The 24,487-nt window shown below is 42.9% G+C and overlaps 2 protein-coding genes across 2 annotated transcripts; one reads left to right on the forward strand and one right to left on the reverse strand.

The window, feature by feature from the left end:
- Nucleotides 1-308: 308 nt before the first annotated feature.
- Nucleotides 309-6,940, forward strand: slc25a55a (solute carrier family 25 member 55a). The gene is made up of 10 exons (XM_056579534.1): nucleotides 309-417; nucleotides 1,038-1,133; nucleotides 1,249-1,374; nucleotides 2,110-2,165; nucleotides 3,365-3,455; nucleotides 3,539-3,657; nucleotides 4,002-4,185; nucleotides 4,403-4,557; nucleotides 4,679-4,754; nucleotides 4,877-6,940. The coding sequence occupies exons 2-10, from the start codon at nucleotides 1,114-1,116 to the stop codon at nucleotides 5,034-5,036; spliced, it is 987 nt and encodes a 328-aa protein (XP_056435509.1). The 5' UTR covers nucleotides 309-417; nucleotides 1,038-1,113; the 3' UTR covers nucleotides 5,037-6,940.
- On the reverse strand, nucleotides 5,721-23,234 carry LOC130373250 (tetraspanin-2-like). The gene is made up of 8 exons (XM_056579655.1): nucleotides 23,020-23,234; nucleotides 20,569-20,671; nucleotides 8,212-8,309; nucleotides 7,637-7,711; nucleotides 7,436-7,534; nucleotides 7,285-7,350; nucleotides 6,914-6,997; nucleotides 5,721-6,745 (listed from the first exon to the last, which is right to left on the reverse strand). The coding sequence occupies exons 1-8, from the start codon at nucleotides 23,086-23,088 to the stop codon at nucleotides 6,680-6,682; spliced, it is 660 nt and encodes a 219-aa protein (XP_056435630.1). The 5' UTR covers nucleotides 23,089-23,234; the 3' UTR covers nucleotides 5,721-6,679.
- Between the last annotated feature and the right edge of the window lie 1,253 nt (nucleotides 23,235-24,487).

Below are 24,487 nucleotides of genomic sequence, written 5' to 3' on the forward strand. Positions count from 1 at the left end.
GTATATGTATATATATACACTGAAACACTGTCCTAATACGTCATATATATATGATGGAAAATAACTGGACTAACGATCACGACAAGGCTGGCTTCTTGCCTCCAATAGCAGACCTTCAGGTTTACACTAGAGGTGTGATGGGCAGATGTACATTCATGCCATTCCATGACAGGATTTCCCCACTTGCAACTCGGATGGCTGGTGTCAGAGGCATCACCATGACTTTTAGTCCCGCCCACTTACCAACGACTGAACAGTTTAGTCCCGCCCCCCTACCCTTAGTACCGCCCACCTACCAAGGAATGGAATTTTCCACTAGCCGGCCCCCTCTTTATATTTGAACTCAAAACCCCGGAGATACCACTACAGCCGGTTACAGGATACGCTGCAGTTTGATTCAATAATAAATTATACACGGTAAGAAACTTTGTTAAGTTGATGAATAGCTGCATTACAACTATTTCACGATTTACTGCCGTGATCCTTTATCTTTGCCACTTCAATGTGTAAGAAATGTTAATGGTGATACGCTCGCCATGGTGGTATCGTTCTTCCTGCTGTCCGATAGAGAAGCTAGCATGTTACAATGGGCCAAAAATATGTAACGATTAGTTTACTTTGAAGTTCAAATTATTGTGGTTTTACTATTAAATGTTTATTAATTTTTCTAAAATTGACACGGTTTGTGGAACTACAATGCGTCATATCTGATAGTTCGCGTATTATATCCAACAGTAAGGGCTATTACATGGCAGAAAGGTTTTCCTTTTACAATGTTTTACAAAGCTTTGTGTTGCTCTGCTTTTATAACGAAGATCAGTTTACCGGAAGCGACAAAAAGGGCATTCCTGTGTGCTGTGAGAGCTAGACACTCCCCCTTTTAGAGGCACCTCGAGCAGCTGAAGGCGCGTCATGTGACCTATGACGTTGCGCGATAAGCTCTCCATTCAGATATATATCTGAGCTACTACTGTCTTGTGAGTGCAATACCTAGAAGTTTGCCTGCTTAAACTGATAATTGCAATTCTCTTTTTTAGGACTCGTCTCATATCGACTCTAGAAGACTCTTTGCACATTACATATATTTTTTTCTTTGATCATCACAAAATCAACATGTCTCAGCAACCAATCAGGTATGTTGTTTTAAAATATTTAATAATTAATTTCCTACCGGCTATTAAAATTGAACTAGGTTGTGCGTGTGCGATATGGGAATTTTACTAATATAAACCTTTTCTTCCCTTGTAGCCTGCCAGCCAAGCTTATTAATGGTGGAATTGCTGGCATCGTTGGGGTGACTTGTGTCTTCCCTATTGACCTGGCTAAAACCAGGCTACAAAATCAGAGACCAGGTCAACAGGTCTACAAAAGCATGTAAGTTCCCCCTGTAGACCCTCAGGGCCGTAGCTTTGTATTTGCAGAACAGGTTGTGCCAGCTGCATCTATCTTAAACAATGGTATTACCTGGAGGGCTATTGGCAGTTGCTGGTGTTACATGGGTTATCATAGTTTGCAAATTTAAAAGTACCTGACTTGACTCTGATGTGTAGCGCTCTATACTCTAGGTCTCATCATGTTGAACACAACATGCTTTAGCTTTCATTCCCGTGTTGGGGCCTGTATCAAACAGCGATGTATTCCACCCTGGCAGCCACCTTGGTGTATTTGCATGAGTTGGTTTGCATTCTTTGTTCGTAGGGTTGGTTTGAATGCAGCAACCTTTTGTTAAGCTCTCTTACTGAGGATCTCTAAGCCCAGGGGAATGTGGGGGCCAGGGTTGTTTTATGTTGCGCCATTCCAGCAGCCGCCATTTGGGCTCCAGCATGCCCTCCTGCCCCAGTAGGGCTGCTGTACTCTAATGTGTTCCTATAGAGAGCTACACCCAGTTGGTATTTGAAAGTAATCCTTGAAGTGTTTAGAAACATGACGGTGTTGGAAAGCACATTCGCCTTCTCTCTTCTCCAACTTAACCAAGTCTTATTTGCGTGCATTACATACTTAAGCCCCAGAATCCAGTTTTCTTAGTTGAACATCCCCTTATTTAATAGCTTTCCCTTACATGTCCTATGCACTTACTTTCTATGTTGTTATTTATTTTTCTCTCTTTAGGGTTGACTGCCTTGTGAAGACAGTTAGGTCGGAGGGGTACTTTGGCATGTACAGAGGTAAGACATGTTCCCGCTTTAGAATGTAGCTCAGTCACTTCCAGAGATTTAAGCTGTCCTTAGAAAAAGTTGAAAAGTACCCAGACATTAATATAACATACTCTGGTTTAATTCTGATTCAACATTCTGTCAACTGCTTGGAAATGGACTTGGTTTACACCAAGTGGTAGCAATGTGTTAGAATGCTGTGAAATGTAAATATAGTAAGGAAAGTGTTGTGCTCTCAGTTTAGTAGTAAGCACTGTCCTAAACGGGCGTCGAGTGACAACGGGCATAGCCCTGGTTTTGTTTCTAAAAGGGAAGAGGACATTGGCCGAGCTAACTGTTGGCCATCCCTTTTTAAATAAGAACTGTCTATTGAAGGGGCCTTCTAGCGAGAGGTCTCCCAACTGTATGAGGAATGCCGTGTGTTTGCATCTGTGTTTTTCATATTGCAGACCCCTGGGATTTTGAAGGCTAGCCGATATGGCGCAGCCACGCTGGAGGCAAATCCTTTAATGGTTCTTACTACACTGCTCTTATTCATGAACATAACTAGGCACAGGTCTTTGTTTGAATGTGTTATGATTGTATGTCTTCTGTTTCCATGTCTATCTCGTAAAAACCTGCCACTCTTTTTTTGGCCTTCCTCTGTCTTTAGTTTTGTGTTTAGCCTGTTTGGTGAGCAATAGCTGTGCCCTTAAAGACTGGAGGAGGGTGGTGGGGTGTTTTTAAAAACCTCCGTGGCAACCAGACTGAAAGAATCTTGCCTTTAGCGGTTGGCCATGAGCCCCTTCCCCCCCAGTCTGAGTGCATGAAGGACCTGGCTCCTTTCCCAAGCCATTGTCTCTTTACCCAATCCATTCTAATATTGTTCTCCTTCACTTATTAACCCCCTAACCCATCATTCATCACATAAACATAATTGTTCTATATTGAATAACAAGTGGGTCAGTTTTCTCTCTGCTCTAGTTATTCTTACGGCAAGCTACGTCCTTCCTTCTCTCCGTTCTAACATGTTCCTAATCCACCTCTCGGCCCCTCCCCCCTTTTTCAATCCTCCATCCTTGAGCATCTCTTTCTGGATTTCATTCTGTTAATCAGATTCTATCGGTTGAGTAAATTAAACCTACTGTTAGTCGACCCTGGTTCTGAATGCGTTTCTTTTCTTGTCACACGGTCGCAAAGTCGTTGCTCACTCCCAATGTTTTTCTCCTCAGGTGCTGCGGTCAATCTCACCCTGGTCACCCCTGAGAAGGCCATAAAGCTGGCTGCCAACGACTTCTTCCGCCATCACCTCAGCAAAGACGGGTAAGAAAGGACGACCCTGGAGCCTTCCCTGGCCCCCGCTCTCGCCGTGGTTCACTGACTCATTCCCCGTTGTGTCCGGACAGTAAGGGGCTGACGGTGCTCAGGGAGATGCTGGCCGGCTGCGGGGCGGGCATGTGTCAGGTGGTCATCACCACCCCCATGGAGATGCTGAAGATCCAGCTGCAGGACGCTGGAAGAATAGGTATGTCCTGTTTGGTCGTCTCTAAAGCGGACGAGGTACGGCTCTACGTGCAACTTGCCCGTTGCCGGGGCCCAACGGGAGCTCCTCTCTGTTGTGGCAAATACGATCTCCAGGCTGGTTGTATTTACTGAACATCTCAAGATGATGGACGCACTCGTACAGCTAAACATAATACGTGTTGGCCTACAGTTGTGACTATATAAGGGATCAACTCTACATCGTGTTCTGTATCCTCTTTGTTACTCCTTTGACATAGGCATACTTCATTAAACGGTACCCCTTTCAACCAGTTTCACCGTTAAATGGAATGCATTACTTAACCTTTTTAACTTGTGTTCCTCCAGCTGCCCAGCGGAGCCCCGGCGTCATGAGCTCGGTGAAGCTGGTCGTCCCCAACCCCATACTGACCCGCTCCTACAATGTGGCGGCCTTGCCGCGGCCCGCGTCGGCCATGCAGATCGCCCGGGAGCTGCTCCACACCCAGGGCATCCAGGGCCTGTACCGAGGCCTGGGGGCCACCATCATGAGGTGAGCCACAATACTGTTAGTTTGCATAGGTATGCCTTCTTTGAGTCAACCCCCTCTCTAGGACTATAAATAAGCGTAATGCACACTGGCAGTGGTCCTTTGGATAAGCATGATCGGCCAAAATATGTATTGTTGATTGAATTGACAAAAAGTAAAATATCTACATTTTTCTGACCCGATTATCCCAAATAATAATTTCCCTGTATCTTCTTTCCAGAGACGTTCCGTTCTCTGTGGTGTACTTCCCGTTGTTCGCCCACCTGAACCGCCTGGGGAAGCCCAGCTTAGAGCAGCCCCCCCCTTTCTACTGGGCCTTCCTGTCCGGCGCCCTGGCCGGCTCCACGGCCGCCGTCGCGGTGAACCCTTGCGACGGTAAGCCCTCTCTCCATGGACAGTACGAGCGTACGGAGACGCACGGCGCACCCCGTCTGTGGGGCTCCTCGCGGTTTCTCTTCCCGAGTTAATTATTTTGCGGTCTGTTTTTTCTCCCCAGTCGTGAAGACAAGACTGCAGTCCTTGAGCAAAGCGGGCGGTGAGGAGACGTACACGGGCGTGGTGGACTGTATACGGTACGATGGCGCCAGTATCAGTGATAATCTCCTCCTGTGGTATCTTTTTGTCGAGGGCTTACTAAGCTGAATTCTCAACTCATCCCAGCTTTCTTTCTCCTTCCCGCCTGTGGGTTTTCCAGGAAGATCCTGCAGAAGGAAGGACCCTCGGCCTTCCTGAAGGGCGCGGGCTGCCGGGCGCTGGTCATCGCGCCTCTCTTCGGTATTGCACAGGTCATGTACTTCCTGGGAGTGGGAGAGTACATCCTAGAGAACTCTCCTCTCAGTCTCATTTCCACATAAGGAGACTGCGTTGAAGCGTCCCCCGTCAAGCAGGCTGACTATGCATTCCCCCCCCCTCCCCCAAGATGAGAGGAAGTCTGTTTGACCACGGATGGGCAGCTATACACCGAATCAGTGTGCCAGAGGAACCCTGGAGGCGATACGGGGTTACGCACTTTGATGCACTTCACATGTTTCCCTGATCCAGCCAGTGACCAATGGCAGTATAGTTTGGTTTGTTCCAGGCTTGTACGACTCCAGAATGCCGTGTTCTGTATGCATCTTGTGTACGTCTTGGGTTTCCCTCTGTGAGGGAAAGAAGATCTAAAAGTGAACGTATTCTTTTTTTTTTTGGTCAAAAAATGCTTGACAGCAGTACTGTGTAGTCATATTTATATCTGACTGAAATACTTGTTAAAGCAGAAGGGCTGTTATTTATATTTATTTTTTAAAGAATAACAAACTTAATGGCTCTACTATTTGCTTTGACTGATATATTTTTGATACATTTTGGAGTGTTTTTTCCATTGGACCATCCAGACAACTGTCTAGTCTGTACCTGAGGTGTTGCATGTACTGTTTGTTTTGCCAATACTTAAGATGCAGATTTCCACACATAATACGGGTTTGTCCATGTAAACTCAAAATGGTGGTGAGACCATAGCCCGTAGCCTAAGCCTCAAACATTCATACATTCATCTTTTTAGTTTGTTTTATTAAAATGGTCAGTTAATATTTCAATAAGACAATCTGTGTTATGTTCCAACAAAATGTTTTTTACGTGTGTCGTATGTGGATTTCTAGCTAGCTATTTAAATAAAGCACAGCTCTCTCTGGCTGAGTGAACCTATGACTTGTGCAGATGACTCCTATCTACAAAAGCAATTGTCCTAAGCGCCAAATGTATTTCTTAGTTTAGTTAAGAATATGTGTGCGTTAAATCATCTCATTTGCACACTAACCAATGAACAGCCTAAATATTCAGCACACTACAAACAGCTGACACTTCACATGATATTGCTTAAAAAGAGCATGTGAAAACATTGCAATGTGGGATTATTACTGTGGACCGTGAACAAGATTATAGCAGTGTTTTGCATCTCCTCACCCTCTGGGCTGATAAAGATCACATTGTTCCGTTAAGGCAAATACTTCATTAAACTAGGAGATGAGGGTTAGCTTGATTAAATTGGAATAGGGAGAGTAAATGTTTAACGATAGTGTAACTCTGGGCACATCATGAATTTTATGAAACAGTCCTTAAAACATTGAAGCCTTCATCTAACTCATAGACATTTAAGTTTTATATCACTTAACATTGATCAAATAAATAATTGTAATGTACTGGAGTTGCCTTCAACCAGGACGGTTATCGTTATTTACAGTTATACTCTATTGCATTTCTTTTAAACTGGCTATAAACAAACAAAGTAGCCATTTATATTTGGCAAGTGTGTAAAAAAAAATGCTTTCTTGTTCATTTTAGTGCTAATAGATTTTTTGCAAACAAAGAAGGTCCTTCCAATTGTAATGAATTCATTCCTTCAAAGCTTAAAATATGGGAAACACTGTCTCCAATCAGTGGACAGGCTAAGTATTAGCTGTACATTAAGATGTATGTTGGAACGGCTGGTAGGAGTGTGAGTAGTGCCGAATGAGTATTCCTAGATGATCTCCCGGCTGTTCCTGATCGCACAACACAGAACCATACTGAAGATCATGCCAAGCACCTGCAAGAAACCAGAGGGATACCTTTACATTGTATGTTACATTGACATGTTTAAAAACACTGCATAGACATGAAATAGTGTCATCTCTGGGGAAAGAAGAGTCCATTCAGAGCAAGGAGACGATAGTCTAAGCTCATGTGTTCATCACTCATGTGGAAGAGACCTCACCATGACTCCTGCAACTCCAATCCCAACGAAGCCGACTATATAGAGCTTCTCATTGAAGAAGTCTGTTATTGCAGTCAAACAGTCCTGTGGGAACATGAAACAGTTAACAGTTGGACGTCATTTCTGGAGAAACTGCCATTTCTGTTAAAAAGACCCAAATTTCACAGGTTAATATTTTATATTTCATAATGCTTATAACCAAAGTGTTCGTGTGCTCCATTACTCCTTATTACAAAGGCTAGTTTAACAAATACATGTTCACAGGTTTAACAGGTTTGGTCATGTTAAAGACTGTCAGAAGCATTAGCTATGCTTTGTTGAATGGCTTTTTGAAATTGTCCTGCCACTAAGAGTTCCAAAGAAGACCCTACCTTGGTTTTCTCTTCAGTTTCTGGGCACAGAGCTGGGTCTGGGCTGGACCCTCCACAGCAATGCAGCTACAGGAAAGATGGAAGCAACATCCTCTTTCTGCCATGAACATTTTGGGAATTAAATGGAGACGATCCACGGTAATCTACTTACAACACTGTGGTAGATAGAAGCGACTGTGGTGCCATTGTAGTTGGGGTCTGCGGCTTCGGCAACTGAAGTGCTGTAGAACTTTTGAACTTCCTCAATAATCTAATATAGAAGGGAATAAATAAGAGTCAATAAGCTATTCATAGGACATGGTGTGTGTTATGAATATTGCATATAGAGTTGTTGTTTTTTGATAAGGCCTACCTGCTCCTGGTTTAAGAAACCAAAAACCCCAGCAGCAACCTCGGCCCCAAAGATTATCAAAAGACAAGCAAAGAACTGTGGAATACAAAACACTTGTTTAAAAGGCATCCACTGGCAGCTTATCACGCCTGCTTTAGTTCTTCTAAAATTAGGTGATCACCTTACATGTGCTGGTGAGTTTCCATGATAGATTTTTAGTCTCTAAAACTATAGGTCAACTAGGAAGTTACTAGTAGGATTGCGATTATGATGAAAACCACGTCCTCCCTAGAGCCATTTTCCCGTTCTGGGATAGTGTAGAAACAGGCCGGTGCAACTCTGCTCCCTGATGAGGTATAAAGGGCTCCTTCTAAAGCCACCAAAACACAATGACTCTTTTCTTGTGCAATTATACACTGAGTAAAACATAGATATGAATATTATATACCATTTCTGTCAAGTCTGTTCCTTCAGATGCCACTAAATTAAATGAAACTGGACTTTTGACCTAGGCTTGAAGATTCTACACATATTGCTTATAACACCAATGCGTTGGGTGCCATACGACAGTGGCCGTGACACACATATGGACCCACCGACGCCAGAAGACACTGAGATTCTCGCACAGCGCCAAAACATCCAAAGAAGCCCACCACCATCATCAGCCCACCTGCACAAATCAAGATGTAGACCGCTGTGGAGACAAGAGTCCAGAGACAGAGATCAGGATCCATCTATTGAAGCCTGCTATGTTTTTTTAATTTGGATAAACTTGACATTACATGAGTAGCTTACACACACACACACACACACAAACACACGCACACACACACACACACACACAAACACACACACACAACCACACACACACACACACACACACACACACACAAACACGCACACAGTGGAAATGATTCAATGTATACTTGTTATTTTTACTACACGGATTAACAAACATACATTTCACAATTGCATTGCCATGGTTTTCAATGTCTTCAAACCAATGCTATCTGTATGATAATAATAATAATAATAAAAAAAAAATATATAGCGCTTAATATGGTACTCTAAGACGCTTAATACATGATACAGCACATATATGTTGCAATTTCATCATTTTAGCAGTTTTTTAATGCTCTAACTTGTTGACAAAGTGTTAAACCAATGATGACTTCAAAGAACAAATTACCATAAATGAGAGTGATGTTTAGCTCTATGGGAATACAACTGAATACTACATTTGATGACTTCAAAGAACAAATGACCATAAATGAGAGTGATGTTTAGCTCTATGGGAATACAACTGAATACTACATTTGGAGAACTGAAGCAGGTCATTAAGGACCAACCTGAAGAGGGCAGCAACATGCAATTCTTGGTCAAAACTATTGTTTTTGTATTCTGGATTACAATACACAAACTCTGGATGGTTGGGAAAACCGTTACCTTATTTTAGCTCACTTTTGTGAGATAAGATACTGTGCAGCCTGATGCTAGTCCTGATAAGCTTTCTAAGTAAACACCCCCCTTGGCTCCCAGCCCTCACTACCAGAGTGCTCACGCTGTAACTATACACCGGGCGGCTCTCAGGAGAGCAGTAGGGAGCCTAATCACTGACATGGGCAGGAACTGCAGTGGGAATGTAATTAATACACACTGGGAAACGTGTATGCTTGTTTTCCTGCTACATGGACCACAGCTTCAAGGAAAGAAAGACAATGCACCTCATATTCCTCAATGGCAAACGTCAAAACAGAACTGAAAGTTGTTTGATATAAAATAATTCTCTATCAATAAATATTAGGTTCAGAAGCCATCTCGGAAAGATATGCATTTACTTTAAAACTGATATGTAAAGATAGGTCTTTACTTATCAGTTTTCCATTACTTCACTTGTGGAGGTAGATGCCTCTTCTTGTGGAGTACTTCATCTTCTGGAAATTGTTTACATTCATTTACATCATTATTTTAAGTTGGACACACACACACACACACACACACACACACACACACACACACACACACACACACACACACACACACACACACGTACACACACACACACACACACACACACACACACACACACACACACACACACACACACACACACACACACACACGACAGGGAGCTCTGTTTACGGCTTGAATCATGTGGGCACAGAGGTGACAGAATGGAAACAGGAATGACCCGTAGGGAGGGCCGCTCCTGGCCCCGCTGGCTACACATCACTCCCACTGGCCTCGCTGCTAGAGCGTATACACACACACACTATGAGGTAACACATGTGAAACATCACTCCCACTGGCCTCGCTGCTAGATAGGGGTGTAACGATCCATCGATGTAGATCGATACATCGATTGACGATCCAACTGCATCGATGCAACGCCCAAACATCGATGCATATCGCTGTATTATACGCTTTTATTTTGTCAATCTCCTTGCGCGGTTGTTTGTGAAACTATTGCGCCACGACGCTCGCATCCGTTCTTCAGTTAAACGAGGCAAGCAGCAAGATAGCTACAGCGAGCACATGTGTGTGCGCGATGACGGCTAGTTTGTAAAGTAAGTGGAACTAGGAATAAAGTACCCAGCCTGTCAAGAAACAGTGGCCGCTTCATTCTGACCATATTCCGACCTAGCAGCCGAATTGACAGGGATATTCTCTGATATCATGAATCTTAAAGACTGAGTCGGGTTCTCCCAGTCTCTGGTACTTAAACAACAAGTAAAGACTCGTAGTGGGGGTTATCTCGGCCCAACCCAGTCTCACCAATATGCGTACAGATCGCACGGTTTGACACTTTCAAAATGCGTGCAGTACATACGCCAAATGACCATTTCGCGTGCATATGATACGCAAAACCCAGCATTAACTACTGTGGAGGGCGGATGCGTCCATTTCGCGTGCATATGATACGCAAATCCCAGCATTAACTGAATGGGAAATGCAATATTTTAGGACAGATTCACCATTAAACGTGTTTCTAATGACATTTCTAGCGAGAAATGTACTTTTTCCTTGAATAATCTTCAGTCAGTGAATGTGTATGATCTTTATTAATCTTTATTATCTGAATGGGAAATGCAATATTTTAGGACCGATTCACCGTTAAACGTGTTTCTAATAACGTTTCTAGCGAGAAATATACTTTTTACTTGCATAATCTTCAGTCAGTGATTGTGTCTGATCTTTAGTTTTATAGTTATTAGGAAGATTTTATCGGCTCGCTCGCATGTTTCAACGACGTCAGGTTGTTCAACCCAGTCGCCAAGAAAAAAACGTCAGTGGTGTACGTTTCCATGAACACTGGATACGTAGCATTTCAACGTAAAAAATAGCGTGTTATACCTACAGTATCCACGTGTGCCGCTGTGGAGGCGGGTTTCGGGGTTTGGGTTTCACGGCTTTCGCGGCAAATTGTGGACACGATTGTTTAGGGGGGGGGGGGAGACTGTTGTTGACCGGGGAGGGGGGGGGGGGGGAGAGACACGTTTGTTGAGAAACGTTAGTTGAAGGGGGGGAGGACACGTTTGTTGAGGGGGGGGGAGACACGTTTGTAGGGGGGGGGGCACGCTCGACAACGAGAGTTGGTTTTTATTGAACGCTCGACAACGAGAGTTGGTTTTTATTGAACGAGACTTCAACACGGAACAGCTGCGCGAAACGATGGTCACGTCACTCTCGGTGACGGTGTCGACAATAATGAACACACGAACAATGTTAATAGAACAACACACAACCACATAACATCCCGAACCCATTAACCCCACTTAATCCTAACAACAAAACAAGTTAACAAAAGCCCCATTTGTCAACTGAGAACCCCAATTCCCAGAATCCCCCGCGGCTCCGGAACACGGCGTAGCTTATATTAATCTTTATTATCTGAATGGGAAATGCAATATTTTAGGACAGATACACCATTAAACGCGTTTCTAATGACATTTCTAGCGAGAAATGTACATTTTCCTTACATAATCTTCAGTCAGTGAATGTGTATGATCTTTATTAATCTTTATTATCTGAATGGGAAATGCAATATTTTAGGACCGATTCACCGTTAAACGTGTTTCTAATAACATTTCTAGCGAGAAATATACTTTTTAATTGCATAATCTTCAGTCAGTGATTGTGTCTGATCTTTAGTTTTATAGTTATTAGGAGTTGATCGGCTCGCTCGCATGTTTCAACGACGTCAGGTTGCTTTCGCTAAACTAGCAGCTCACGTGCTTCCGGCGTTTGTGTTATTAAACTGTTACTTTATGTAACTTTTAATGATATCATCTTGTTAGAAACACGTATATCTGAGAGCCAACCCAGTCGCCAAAATCATACCTACGTTGACACTGTACGTTTAGTGAACACTGGATTACGTCGCATTTCAACATAAAATTGCGTGTTATACACACACACACACGCACAAGCACAGACACACACACACACACACACACACAAGCACACACACGCACGCACAGACACAGACACACAGACACAGACACACACACACACACACACATACACACACACACACACACACACACACACACACACACACACACACACACACACACACACACACACACACACACACACACACGCACACACGCACACGGTGCATTTCGCTGCTAAAACCACAACAAAAAAATATTCCCTCAAATATTACTTTCAAAACGTTGGCCAAAATGGCCAATAATATCATTTTTTTTTGGGATGCTTCTAGGACATTTTGGGTGGATTTTGAACGGTATGTGGGGGGCACGTTTTTTGCAGGAAGATCTGGCTCCACCCCGGCGTGGTGGCGTCTCCTTTTGACCTTTTGACCCCAGACTTCTGGGGGAATAGCTGAATCAATTCATTAGTCAATCAGAAGCATGTAAATATCTTTCCGGTGGCGGAAGAGGACAAACAAGGTATCCTTCAACATCTACGCTTCCAGGCGATTGCAACGGTGCCACACATGAGCATATTCGAACATGTTTAATGGTAGTAATTAGCTGTCGAAATTGGAGGCCTTAATCAATACTGAGCAGCTATTGATTTGCTTCCCGATAAAGATTTGTCACAAATGACATGTTATTTAGCATCTACACGTTGAGCTGAGTCCAATGACACCAAGAACGACACTCTAGCTAATGGTAACATGTATTTTACATGGTACACCTAGGTCTAGGACATGATCTCGGTGTAGCAAGAGGCCGAGCTTGATCTCATTGGACTCAGCTTAACGTGTAGATGCTAATTAACATGTAATTTGTCAAAAATCTCCATCGGGAAGCAAATCTATAGCTGGTCATTATTGATAAAGGCCTCCAAAATCGACAGCTAATTACTACCCCGAAACATATTCAAATATGATCATGTGTGGCACTGTTGCAATCGTCTCGAAACGTAGATGTCAAAGGACACCTTGTTTGCTCTGCTGCACCACCGGGAAGATATTTTCATACTTCTAATGGATTGATTCATATTTTAAGGTTCTCGGAGTGAGACTTTAAGTGGCTGCAGCAGAAGTGTTGCGACGAAAGATGATATCAAGAGATTTATAGAATATTCCCATTCACATTATGATTCTTCGTCGTAACTTCCGACCAAACATCCTTTACATTCACAGAGCGAAGATTATGAAAGTCCAGGCTCAGCAAGTGCTCCATCTCGTTGCACCTGCACCCAGCGGCTCGCTTGCAAGATTTTGGCCTGAAGTTCTTCCCAGACCTATACCCTAACATTCCAATATGCATATCTGAGAATCAGGCCTCTCTTCAATAATGACAAAATGTAATGAGAGAAATACAGATTCACTTTTTGTTATCTCATAAGCGGCGTGGTGCCGGCTCCTTTTGACCTTTTGACCCCAGACTTCAAAGACGTGGCCACAGGCCAGCGGTGTCTACACACATTAAGCCACAAATGTACACCTCCATCCCGCAAAAAATGGGGCCTAGAAACTAACCTCTGTCTTATGTACATTGACTGTACTGTTGGAGGTCACGCCCCTTTTCCAGCCTTTTCGAGATAGCTAGGGATGCTAAAATGTTGACACACATTTCCCGGGGCCCCGAGAACGACATATGCAAGATTTGTAGTTCTAGCCCATAGAGAAAAAAAGTTTTCCCAAATGGACTGTCATTTGGACAAAGCCCCTTCAGAAGTGTTGCCTGCGAGACCTAATGGTTCAGAATGTGGTGGAAAAAAGGTTTTTGAGATAGGAAGGTCCTACCGCCCTGAAATTTGAATACCATATTCTAGGGCCTAACTGGGACCCCCGCACCGAAACTTGGCCCGGTCGGACCCCGAGGGCAGGAAGGGGGGGCCTGCCCTTGGGGTCTGACCGCGCCAAGTCTCGGGCAGGAAGGGCCCCCCCTTCCTGCCCTCGGGGTCGGACCGGGCCAAGTTTCGGTGCGGAGGTCCCAGTTAGGCCCTAGAATAAGGTATTAAAATTTCAGGGCGGTAGGACCTTCCTATCTCAAAAACTCTTTTTCCACCACATTCTGAACCATTAGGTCTTGCAGGCTACACTTCTGAGGGGCTTTGTCCAAATGACACTCCATTTGGGAAAACTTTTTATCTCTAAGGGCTAGAACTCCAAATCTCGGATATGTCGTACACGGGGCCCCGGAAATGTGTGTAAACATTTTAGCATCCCTAGCTATCTCGAAAAGGTCGGCAAAGGGGCGTGACCTCCAACAGTACAGTGTATGTACATAAGACAGAGGTTAGTTTCTAGTCCCCATTTTTTGTGGGATGGAGGTGTACATTTGTGGCTAAAGGTGTGTAGACACAGCTGGCCTGTGGCCACGTTTTTGAAGTCGGGGGTCAAAAGGTCAAAAGGAGCCGGCACCACGCCGCTTATGAGATAACAAAAAGTGAATCTGTATTTCTCTCATTACATTTTGTCATTATTGAAGAGAGGCCTGATTCTCAGATATGCATATTGGACTGTTAGGGTATAGGTCTGGGAAGAACTTCAGGCCAAAATCTTGCAAGCGAGCCGCTGGGTGCAGGTGCAACGAGATGGAGCACTTGCTGAGCCTGGACTTTCATAATCTTCGCTCTGTGAATGTAAAGGATGTTTGGTCGGAAGTTACGACGAAGAATCATAATGTGAATGGGAATATTCTATAAATCTCTTGATATCATCTTTCGTCGCAACACTTCTGCTGCAGCCACTTAAAGTCTCACTCCGAGAACCTTAAAATATGAATCAATCCATTAGAAGTATGAAAATATCTTCCCGGTGGTGCAGCAGAGCAAACAAGGTGTCCTTTGACATCTACGTTTCGAGACGATTGCAACAGTGCCACACATGATCATATTTGAATATGTTTCGGGGTAGTAATTAGCTGTCGATTTTGGAGGCCTTTATCAATAATGACCAGCTATAGATTTGCTTCCCGATGGAGATTTTTGACAAATTAATGTTAATTAGCATCTACACGTTAAGCTGAGTCCAATGAGATCAAGCTCGGCCTCTTGCTACACCGAGATCATGTCCTAGACCTAGGTGTACCATGTAAAATACATGTTACCATTAGCTAGAGAGTCGTTCTTGGTGTCATTGGACTCAGCTCAACGTGTAGATGCTAAATAACATGTCATTTGTGACAAATCTTTATCGGGAAGCAAATCAATAGCTGCTCAGTATTGATTAAGGCCTCCAATTTCGACAGCTAATTACTACCATTAAACATGTTCGAATATGCTCATGTGTGGCACCGTTGCAATCGCCTGGAAGCGTAGATGTTGAAGGATACCTTGTTTGTCCTCTTCCGCCACCGGAAAGATATTTACATGCTTCTGATTGACTAATGAATTGATTCAGCTATTCCCCCAGAAGTCTGGGGTCAAAAGGTCAAAAGGAGACGCCACCACGCCGGGGTGGAGCCAGATCTTCCTGCAAAAAACGTGCCCCCCACATACCGTTCAAAATCCACCCAAAATGTCCTAGAAGCATCCCAAAAAAAAATGATATTATTGGCCATTTTGGCCAACGTTTTGAAAGTAATAATATTTGAGGGAATATTTTTTGTTGTGGTTTTAGCAGCGAAATGCACCGTGTGCGTGTGTGCGTGTGTGTGTGTGTGTGTGTGTGTGTGTGTGTGTGTGTGTGTGTGTGTGTGTGTGTGTGTGTGTGTGTGTGTGTGTGTGTGTGTCTGTGTCTGTGTGTCTGTGCGTGCGTGTGTGTGCTTGTGTGTGCTTGTGTGTGTGTGTGTCTGTGCATGTGCGTGCGTGTGTGTGTGTGTGTGTATAACACGCAATTTTATGTTGAAATGCGACGTAATCCAGTGTTCACGAAACGTACAGTGTCAACGTAGGTATGATTTTGGCGACTGGGTTGGCTCTCAGATATACGTGTTTCTAACAAGATGATATCATTAAAAGTTACATAAAGTAACAGTTTAATAACACAAACGCCGGAAGCACGTGAGCTGCTAGTTTAGCGAAAGCAACCTGACGTCGTTGAAACATGCGAGCGAGCCGATCAACTCCTAATAACTATAAAACTAAAGATCAGACACAATCACTGACTGAAGATTATGCAATTAAAAAGTATATTTCTCGCTAGAAATGTTATTAGAAACACGTTTAACGGTGAATCGGTCCTAAAATATTGCATTTCCCATTCAGATAATAAAGATTAATAAAGATCATACACATTCACTGACTGAAGATTATGTAAGGAAAATGTACATTTCTCGCTAGAAATGTCATTAGAAACGCGTTTAATGGTGTTTCTGTCCTAAAATATTGCATTTCCCATTCAGATAATAAAGATTAATATAAGCTACGCCGTGTTCCGGAGCCGCGGGGGATTCTGGGAATTGGGGTTCTCAGTTGACAAATGGGGCTTTTGTTAACTTGTTTTGTTGTTAGGATTAAGTGGGGTTAATGGGTTCGGGATGTTATGTGGTTGTGTGTTGTTCTATTAACATTGTTCGTGTGTTCATTATTGTCGACACCGTCACCGAGAGTGACGTGACCATCGTTTCGCGCAGCTGTTCCGTGTTGAAGTCTCGTTCAATAAAAACCAACTCTCGTTGTCGAGCGTTCAATAAAAACCAACTCTCGTTGTCGAGCGTGCCCCCCCCCCCTACAAACGTGTCTCCCCCCCCCTCAACAAACGTGTCCCCCCCCCCCCCCCCCCCTTCAACTAACGTGTCTCAACAAACGTGTCTCTCCCCCCCCCCCCCCTCCCCGGTCAACAACAGTCTCCCCCCCCCCCCTAAACAATCGTGTCCACAATTTGCCGCGAAAGCCGTGAAACCCAAACCCCGAAACCCGCCTCCACAGCGGCACACGTGGATACTGTAGGTATAACACGCTATTTTTTACGTTGAAATGCTACGTATCCAGTGTTCATGGAAACGTACACCACTGACGTTTTTTCTTGGCGACTGGGTTGAACAACCTGACGTCGTTGAAACATGCGAGCGAGCCGATAAAATCTTCCTAATAACTATAAAACTAAAGATCAGACACAATCACTGACTGAAGATTATGCAAGTAAAAAGTATATTTCTCGCTAGAAACGTTATTAGAAACACGTTTAACGGTGAATCGGTCCTTAAATATTGCATTTCCCATTCAGATAATAAAGATTAATAAAGATCATACACATTCACTGACTGAAGATTATTCAAGGAAAAAGTACATTTCTCGCTAGAAATGTCATTAGAAACACGTTTAATGGTGAATCTGTCCTAAAATATTGCATTTCCCATTCAGTTAATGCTGGGATTTGCGTATCATATGCACGCGAAATGGACGCATCCTCCCTCCACAGTAGTTAATGCTGGGTTTTGCGTATCATATGCACGCGAAATGGTCATTTGGCGTATGTACTGCACGCATTTTGAAAGTGTCAAACCGTGCGATCTGTACGCATATTGGTGAGACTGGGTTGCTCGGCCATGGTGGAGAAGGAATTGGGTGAAAGGAACTTTGGCTTTGACTCTCTGAAGTCAGATTGAACCGCGACATTTTGAGGTGAAAGGAAATGTTGCCGTATGCGGACTCTGCATACGACAAGAAGTCTGTGGGTATGAAATTCTTCGGCCAATGAATCGATGTTCTCACCCCCATGTATAATCGGCAATTACAGTTGTCCAATTGAGGAGCATAGTCTTACTATGGCTTTAATCAGATTAAGCTATACATGGGAAAGTACTGATTGTTAGGTGGATTCCGTACGCAACCGTGGTACACTGAATCAACCATCATGAATAATTAATCCTAACATCTTGGCGTAGGCTGGTTTAAGGCAACTGGTTACCTTTATGCATTGCAAACCTCATATAGTCCAATAACTGCTAGTCTGATTCATTTAAAACCCTAATGTCAATAACGTACATGGTATATAGTTGTCCATGCAAGTCTTAGATATAGGCCAAATGGCCAGATGTTGTCAGAACATCAGGCTTGGACCAGCGTTAACGTTACTGAATTACAGGCTAAAACACTCAGTCCTCGATCTGGGCTTTAACTTGTAGACAATTCTTATTCATGGAGTATGCTTCCACGTTAAAAACCTCTAAAACATCAATCATGAACAAAAACAATGTCTTGGGCTGGATGAGATCAGTCCAATATCATTGCCGCCCAGTTGAGGAAAGTATTCTAAGGACATTGTTCTACAAAGGAAATTCTTAAAGTTAACATTAAAGTTTCTTAAAGTTAACATAAGTGATCTTTGGCATTTTTGGAGGAGTAGCATCAGCATGTGGCGCAGTTCCATTTCATTTCCACATTCATTTAGATCAACACTAGGGCTGTACAATACTTTAATGTGGTACTCTGCAAGACATGCCTATTTACAACAGGGACAATGAGACTATACTAAATGCAGGTAGTACGTTTGTGGAATTGAGACAACTGCTCAGACGTGCTTCATCTGGATGATCCGGGAAAGCACGATCGCGCACATGCTCGGAAACCAGTTGCCTCATAACACTGGGCAATACAATCTCAAAAGTCATGAATCGTGTACAATATAAGATGATTTAGTTCAGTGTTCTAATGCTACAGAGAACCATGGGATATAGCCAGCCTAGCTCGTTAGCGAACATGTCTAACGATCTGACTAGCGGAGAAAGAATGATCAGTATGGATTTACATTAACGGTCATCAGGATAAGTAGCAGTAGCGAAAAAGCCCAAACCTACATCATCTGTCATTTACACACAACTTCCCCGAAACTGCAGAAAGTTGCTTAGCTCCAAGGTAAACAACCCACCATATATTGACAGTTCTAATCAGAGACGGAAACTAAATTCCTCTTAAAGGGCCAGTGACCTAATACAGGTAAACTAAATTCCTCTTAAAGGACCAATGACCAAATACAGGTAAACTAAATTCCTGTTAAAGGGCCTGTGAACTAATACAGGTCAAATGAATTCCCCTTAAATGACCAGTGACTGCATACAGGTTAACTCAATTTCTCTTAAAGGTCCAGTGACCTAATTCAGGTCAACTCAATTCCCCTTAAATGGCCAGTGGCCACATACAGGTCAACTCAATTCCCCTTAAAGGGCAAGTGACAACATACAGGTCAACTCAATTCCCCTTAAAGGGCAAGTGACCTCATACAGGTCAACTCAATTCCCCTCAAAGGGCAAGTGACCTCATACAGGTCAACTCAATTCCCCTTAAAGGGCCAGTGACCTCATAGAGGTCAACACAATCAAATCTGCATTCCTTTTTATTCTACATGGAGGGGGTGCATTTAAGATATTAAGTGAATGATTGACGATGATCCGTCGCTTCCTTTGTGAATGTGGGCACACATCGAATATTTGATTATTTGTTCATACCTCCCACTGATTATCCAACCATGATAGCATTGAGTTATTCACATTCCTAGTATCACAACACATGACCCAGGGAAGAGTGTAGGATGGAGGACTGACATAACCATACGTGCTCCTACGCCTACTAATAATACTACACCCGAGGGTGGTAGGGGGGGCCGGGATCTGTGAAAGAACGATGAGGAAGCTGTTCAAATGAAGTCACCATGTTAGGTCACGCTGCAAAAGGGATACACAACAAGAATAGGCTTCATTCTAGTGTCGTCGTCCTACGGACCCCCTGGACTATAGAGGGCCTATTGTGTGAGGCGCTCACAACAGAATGCCTCACAGGCGACTGGAATACAACATCTTGTGAGATTTAAAAAGGAGCTTGTCTTGGGGCGCTGGTTTGTAGTGTACATTGTGCCTAATGTAGAATTCATAAGGAATGCATTTCTCACCCAGTAGGTTTCATTGTATTCACTTTGATTTAATAGTGTTGTTGAAACTGGAATAACGTGACTTCACCCAAAACAGCTGCACCATGTTTAAGCTTAAGGTTTATAGCAGTACTCCAGGACTATGAGAGGAATACTCTTCTCTGTTTTCCTATCAGACTACACTAAACGATGATCAAGGCTTACACAACATAATTGATTATTTTCTAACTATATATATACAAATATACAGTATATGTAGTTAGAAAATAATCTATTATGTTGTGTAAGCTTTAATCATACATATATATAGATCATATAAAGATCATATATATATATATATATATATATATATATATATATACATGATGCATGGGACCAGGATAGGTTAGAAAATATCATTCACGTTATGTTGTGTAAGACTATGTAAATATATATATATATAACAGTTTATATACTTTTCTGATTGCTAGGTTGAATACAGTGAATACAACATAATACACACAACACAACATAGTATATAATAAATATTATATTATATATCCTAATTATATTATATTATAAAAGTATAATATAAATGAAATACAATGCAATATTTTCCTATGTGAAGGTGAGGTGGGTATGTGTGGGTGGGGGTACCTATGTGAAGGTGAGGTGGGTATGTGTTGGTGGTGGGGGTACCTATGTGAAGGTGAGGTGAGTATGTGTTGGTGGGTGGGGGTACCTATGAAGAAGCTGTCTGGGGCTCCAGCACCGGCTAGAAGCAGGTCGGTGTCCGAGTCACACCTCAGCCACACCCCCACGGCCAGGACCATGGAGCCAGACAGCTGGGGACAGCAGACAGCATCAGAACACAGGTTTTGAGGACAATTGGTTTAAAGATTTGGGGGGAAATCACTGAAAATGTGTTATATTGACAAACAGTATTAGAAAATAATGATGATTATGTGGCTTCCTGTTTTCCCCACCTATTTTAAACAGATGGAGATGTGTCACATATTTTTGGTATTCTGCTGTGAGGGGTCACATCAAATGAATAAGCGCCTTGGTGACTGTGTGATGCTGTCAGAACCACATTCAACGAATGCGGATCATTTTGGAAGCACTGTTCTTTTTAGATTCACTTTTGTTTAAAATGTCTCCATTTTGTATGAATAATTACTCGAAGGGACCAGTAGTGAAAACTACTCATTATGTAATCGTAACAATGCTGTTTGGCTTACAATGTTATATTAATACAACTTGGTTCCTCTTTGCAGTTCAATGAGGCAAATCTCGGTATCCGTTTATGGCTTCAAATGATGCCCTGTGAGGCCTCGGGCCGCCCTCACTGTCCAAAAATGAGTGTAGGCTGCTGTAACCAAGCCACAAGGCCTGGTAACCAAGCCACAAGGCCTGGTTACCAGCCACAAGGCCTGGTTACCAAGCCACAAAGCCTGCAAACCAAGCCACAAAGCCTGCTAACCAAGCCACAAGGCCTGGTTACCAAGCCAAACAGCGAAAGACTTGTGATGTATCACTTCAGTTTCTAAACAATACCGTGGCTTTTCTTGTCTGCTTGACAGAGAATGCAATGTCTGGAATTATATAGATGATTAAACACTGAACAATGAAAAAATAAGTTACATACTTATACTTACCCTTACTTTTAATACTTTCAATATTTTAGGCAACGTTACATATTAAAGCCCGGTGTGTTAAATTGGGGTGGCCACTAGGGGAGGTTGAAAATTGCAACTGCATTCTTCTGCATGATGAGAACACAAGCAACTCTGTGTTTTGGTTAATTATTACCTGATTTGATCATTGACATCTACATTGTGGGGAGGATGTGGAACTGTTAAAATAGAGAGAGAGGATTCTAGTGTAGGCAAACATTCAAATAGGTTAATTGTCTAGAACTATTGTGTACATAGTCACCGTGAACACTGTACAAGTTGTGGGACATAGTGGAGATATTAGCCTTCTACGGTTCTAACACACAGTGCTCTTATCCCATTCATGATGGTAAACCATAAGCATGGACCTATAATTATCGCCATCGGTTCAACGTATTGATGATTCACCTCAATGCTCTACAGGCTGATGTTTACTCGCTGCTTTTAATAAAAATATGTTTAGCAGTTGTTTCGTTTTGGATATCAACTTTATTCGAAAGAGAGTGAGACCTACTCTTAGTTATCGCACAGGGAAACTACCTCAAAAACTAACGTTTCCAATATATGGATATATTGAGGAACAAACACCCTATCATAATCTCCCTCATCCGCAAACTGCCATTCGCTACACTATTTCACCGTCTATGAAGAGCTTGATTTCCTTGTCCGAGATAGGGTAAAGCATAGGAGCATTTTAGTGATTTATGTGCACCTCCATCTGTGTGACTGCTGTCAGCGTCCGAGAAAAGGTTAAGCTTCTAGGTCTAGGCTACATGCCACGAGGGTTACGCCCATTAGATAGGCCTACATAGTATAACGCCACATGTGTGGTGCATTTCATGTAGGCTACATCATTGAGATGGGATCTGACAGGTCCCATTGAGATGGGACGGGACCGGTCCCATTGAGATGGGATGGGACCCGGTCCCAATGAGATAAAATGGGACCCGGTCCCAATGAGATAAGATGGGACCGGTCCAATTGAGATTTATTTATTTATTTCAGGACAATGCACATTAATAAACATGTACAGCAGTACAGATAAATGTGCCAGATTGTAGCCCAGGGGCTAATTTCCAACTGTAGTCCATTAGGCAGGTTGATGTTACAGTAGGCTACAAATGACAAGAGGGGACCACATCGGACAATGGCACAGGAAGACTTTCATTAGCTTTGATGAGAATTTGAAGACAAACAGCGTTACGTTAGTACGCTACGTTAGTAGATCACAGTGTTCAAAATGATAAAAGGAGTCGACACCTTGAGCATTTTCATCTGAATTTAAAGCACATTTAATGATGACTGAGGCAGACATATCCTAATTGAGTAAACCACTACAGTTGTTTAGTTGTATATAAATAAATGTGCACGGCAAAAATATCGATAGGTCTTTTCAAAATCGGCAAAACGGTTTCTTTGTACGAGCAAAAGGGTTACCACTGAGGAACAAAGCGTTTTATCAAGGCAACATTGTGTTTCCATGCAAGATTATAATTGTCGTTTTCGGAGAGACTTACCCAGAATATGAAGTTGAATACGAATAAGAGATATTTCACGCATTTCATTCCACCTTGTACTTTACTCATTGTGAGTGAAGATTTCTGCAATCCACAATGCAAACGACTTGACGAAACGGGTTCCTTGATTCTCCAATGCCTCTAAACCTAGTTGTCCAGGCTGTGCACACCGTCTTCAGACCTGCACCGCAACGCTACTCTTGAAAACATGACAACACGGCTCTGGTCTCGTGGGGTCGAGCCTCTTCGCACCGCCCATTTCTCTACTATCGCACGGCCACGGTGGTCATTCACAAGTCACAAGGATCATTTATCATTTACTTTCTTTGCTCTCAAAAGTCTGCAAATGGTTAAACAAATGCATGCCACTATACGGCTTATCTGTTTGTTATGTATTTTATGGAGCTATACGCCTATTCTCTGCTGATCTTAATGGGCCCGTTAAGCCTGGTACTCAGGGCCGGTGCTGGCCGTTTCAGGGGGGCGGGAGCCTCTTTTTATATATTAGGTAAAAGCATCTAATTTGCCGTAATTGAGTGATAGGTTATACAATAAAGAAAAAATAACGGTGGGCCTCTTCATAACTAATTTATATATTTTTGTAATTCAATATTTATTTTATATATTTTTTTTTTTTAAAACCTTAATTTTTGGTGCCCCCCCCCCCCCCCCCCAAGGTACTTGGTGCCCTACGCACTCTGCGTACTCTGCTTATAGGGAGCGGCGGGCCTGCTGGTACTTTCACTGCTGTTTCTATGGAGATACGGGCCCCAGTTGGATGCTTCCTCACCATAACAACACGACAATCAGAAGCATGTTACCATTGTAGAATGGTATTTCGTGCTATGCTACTGTAATATAATAGCATACATGTCAGTAATGAGGTATACAGAACCACCCATGTTATGTAATTAATGTATTTTGTTGAGATTTTATGTGATAGACCATAAGACCAACACAAAGTAGCACATAATTGTGAAGTGGTACGAAAATTATATACGGTTTTCAAAATTGTAAGCGAATATAAATCTGAAAAGTGTGGTGTACATTTGTATTCAGCCCCCTGTACTCTGATACCCCTTAATACAATCAACTATCTTCAGAAGTCACCTAATTTAGCCTTTTTTAATTAGTAAATAGAGTCCACCTGACTCTCAGTACTATAAATACACCTGTTCTGTGAAGGCCTCAGTGGTTTTTTAAGAGAACACTTTGGAACAACAGCATCATGAAGACCAAGGAAATCAACAGACAGGTCAGGGATGTAGCTGTGGAGAAGGTTAAAGCAGGGTAAATATCCAAATATAATATCCCATCTTAAGGAGCATCGTTCAATCCATCATCCAAGACATGGCCGTCCATCCAAAACTGACAGAGCGAGCGAGGAGAGCACTGGTCAGAGAAGCATCCAAGAGGCCCACGGTCACACTGGGGGAGCTGCAGAAATCCACAGCTCAGGTGGGACAAT

The sequence above is a fragment of the Gadus chalcogrammus genome, chromosome 1 (assembly GCF_026213295.1).
Source record: "Gadus chalcogrammus isolate NIFS_2021 chromosome 1, NIFS_Gcha_1.0, whole genome shotgun sequence".
Taxonomy (NCBI): domain Eukaryota; kingdom Metazoa; phylum Chordata; class Actinopteri; order Gadiformes; family Gadidae; genus Gadus; species Gadus chalcogrammus.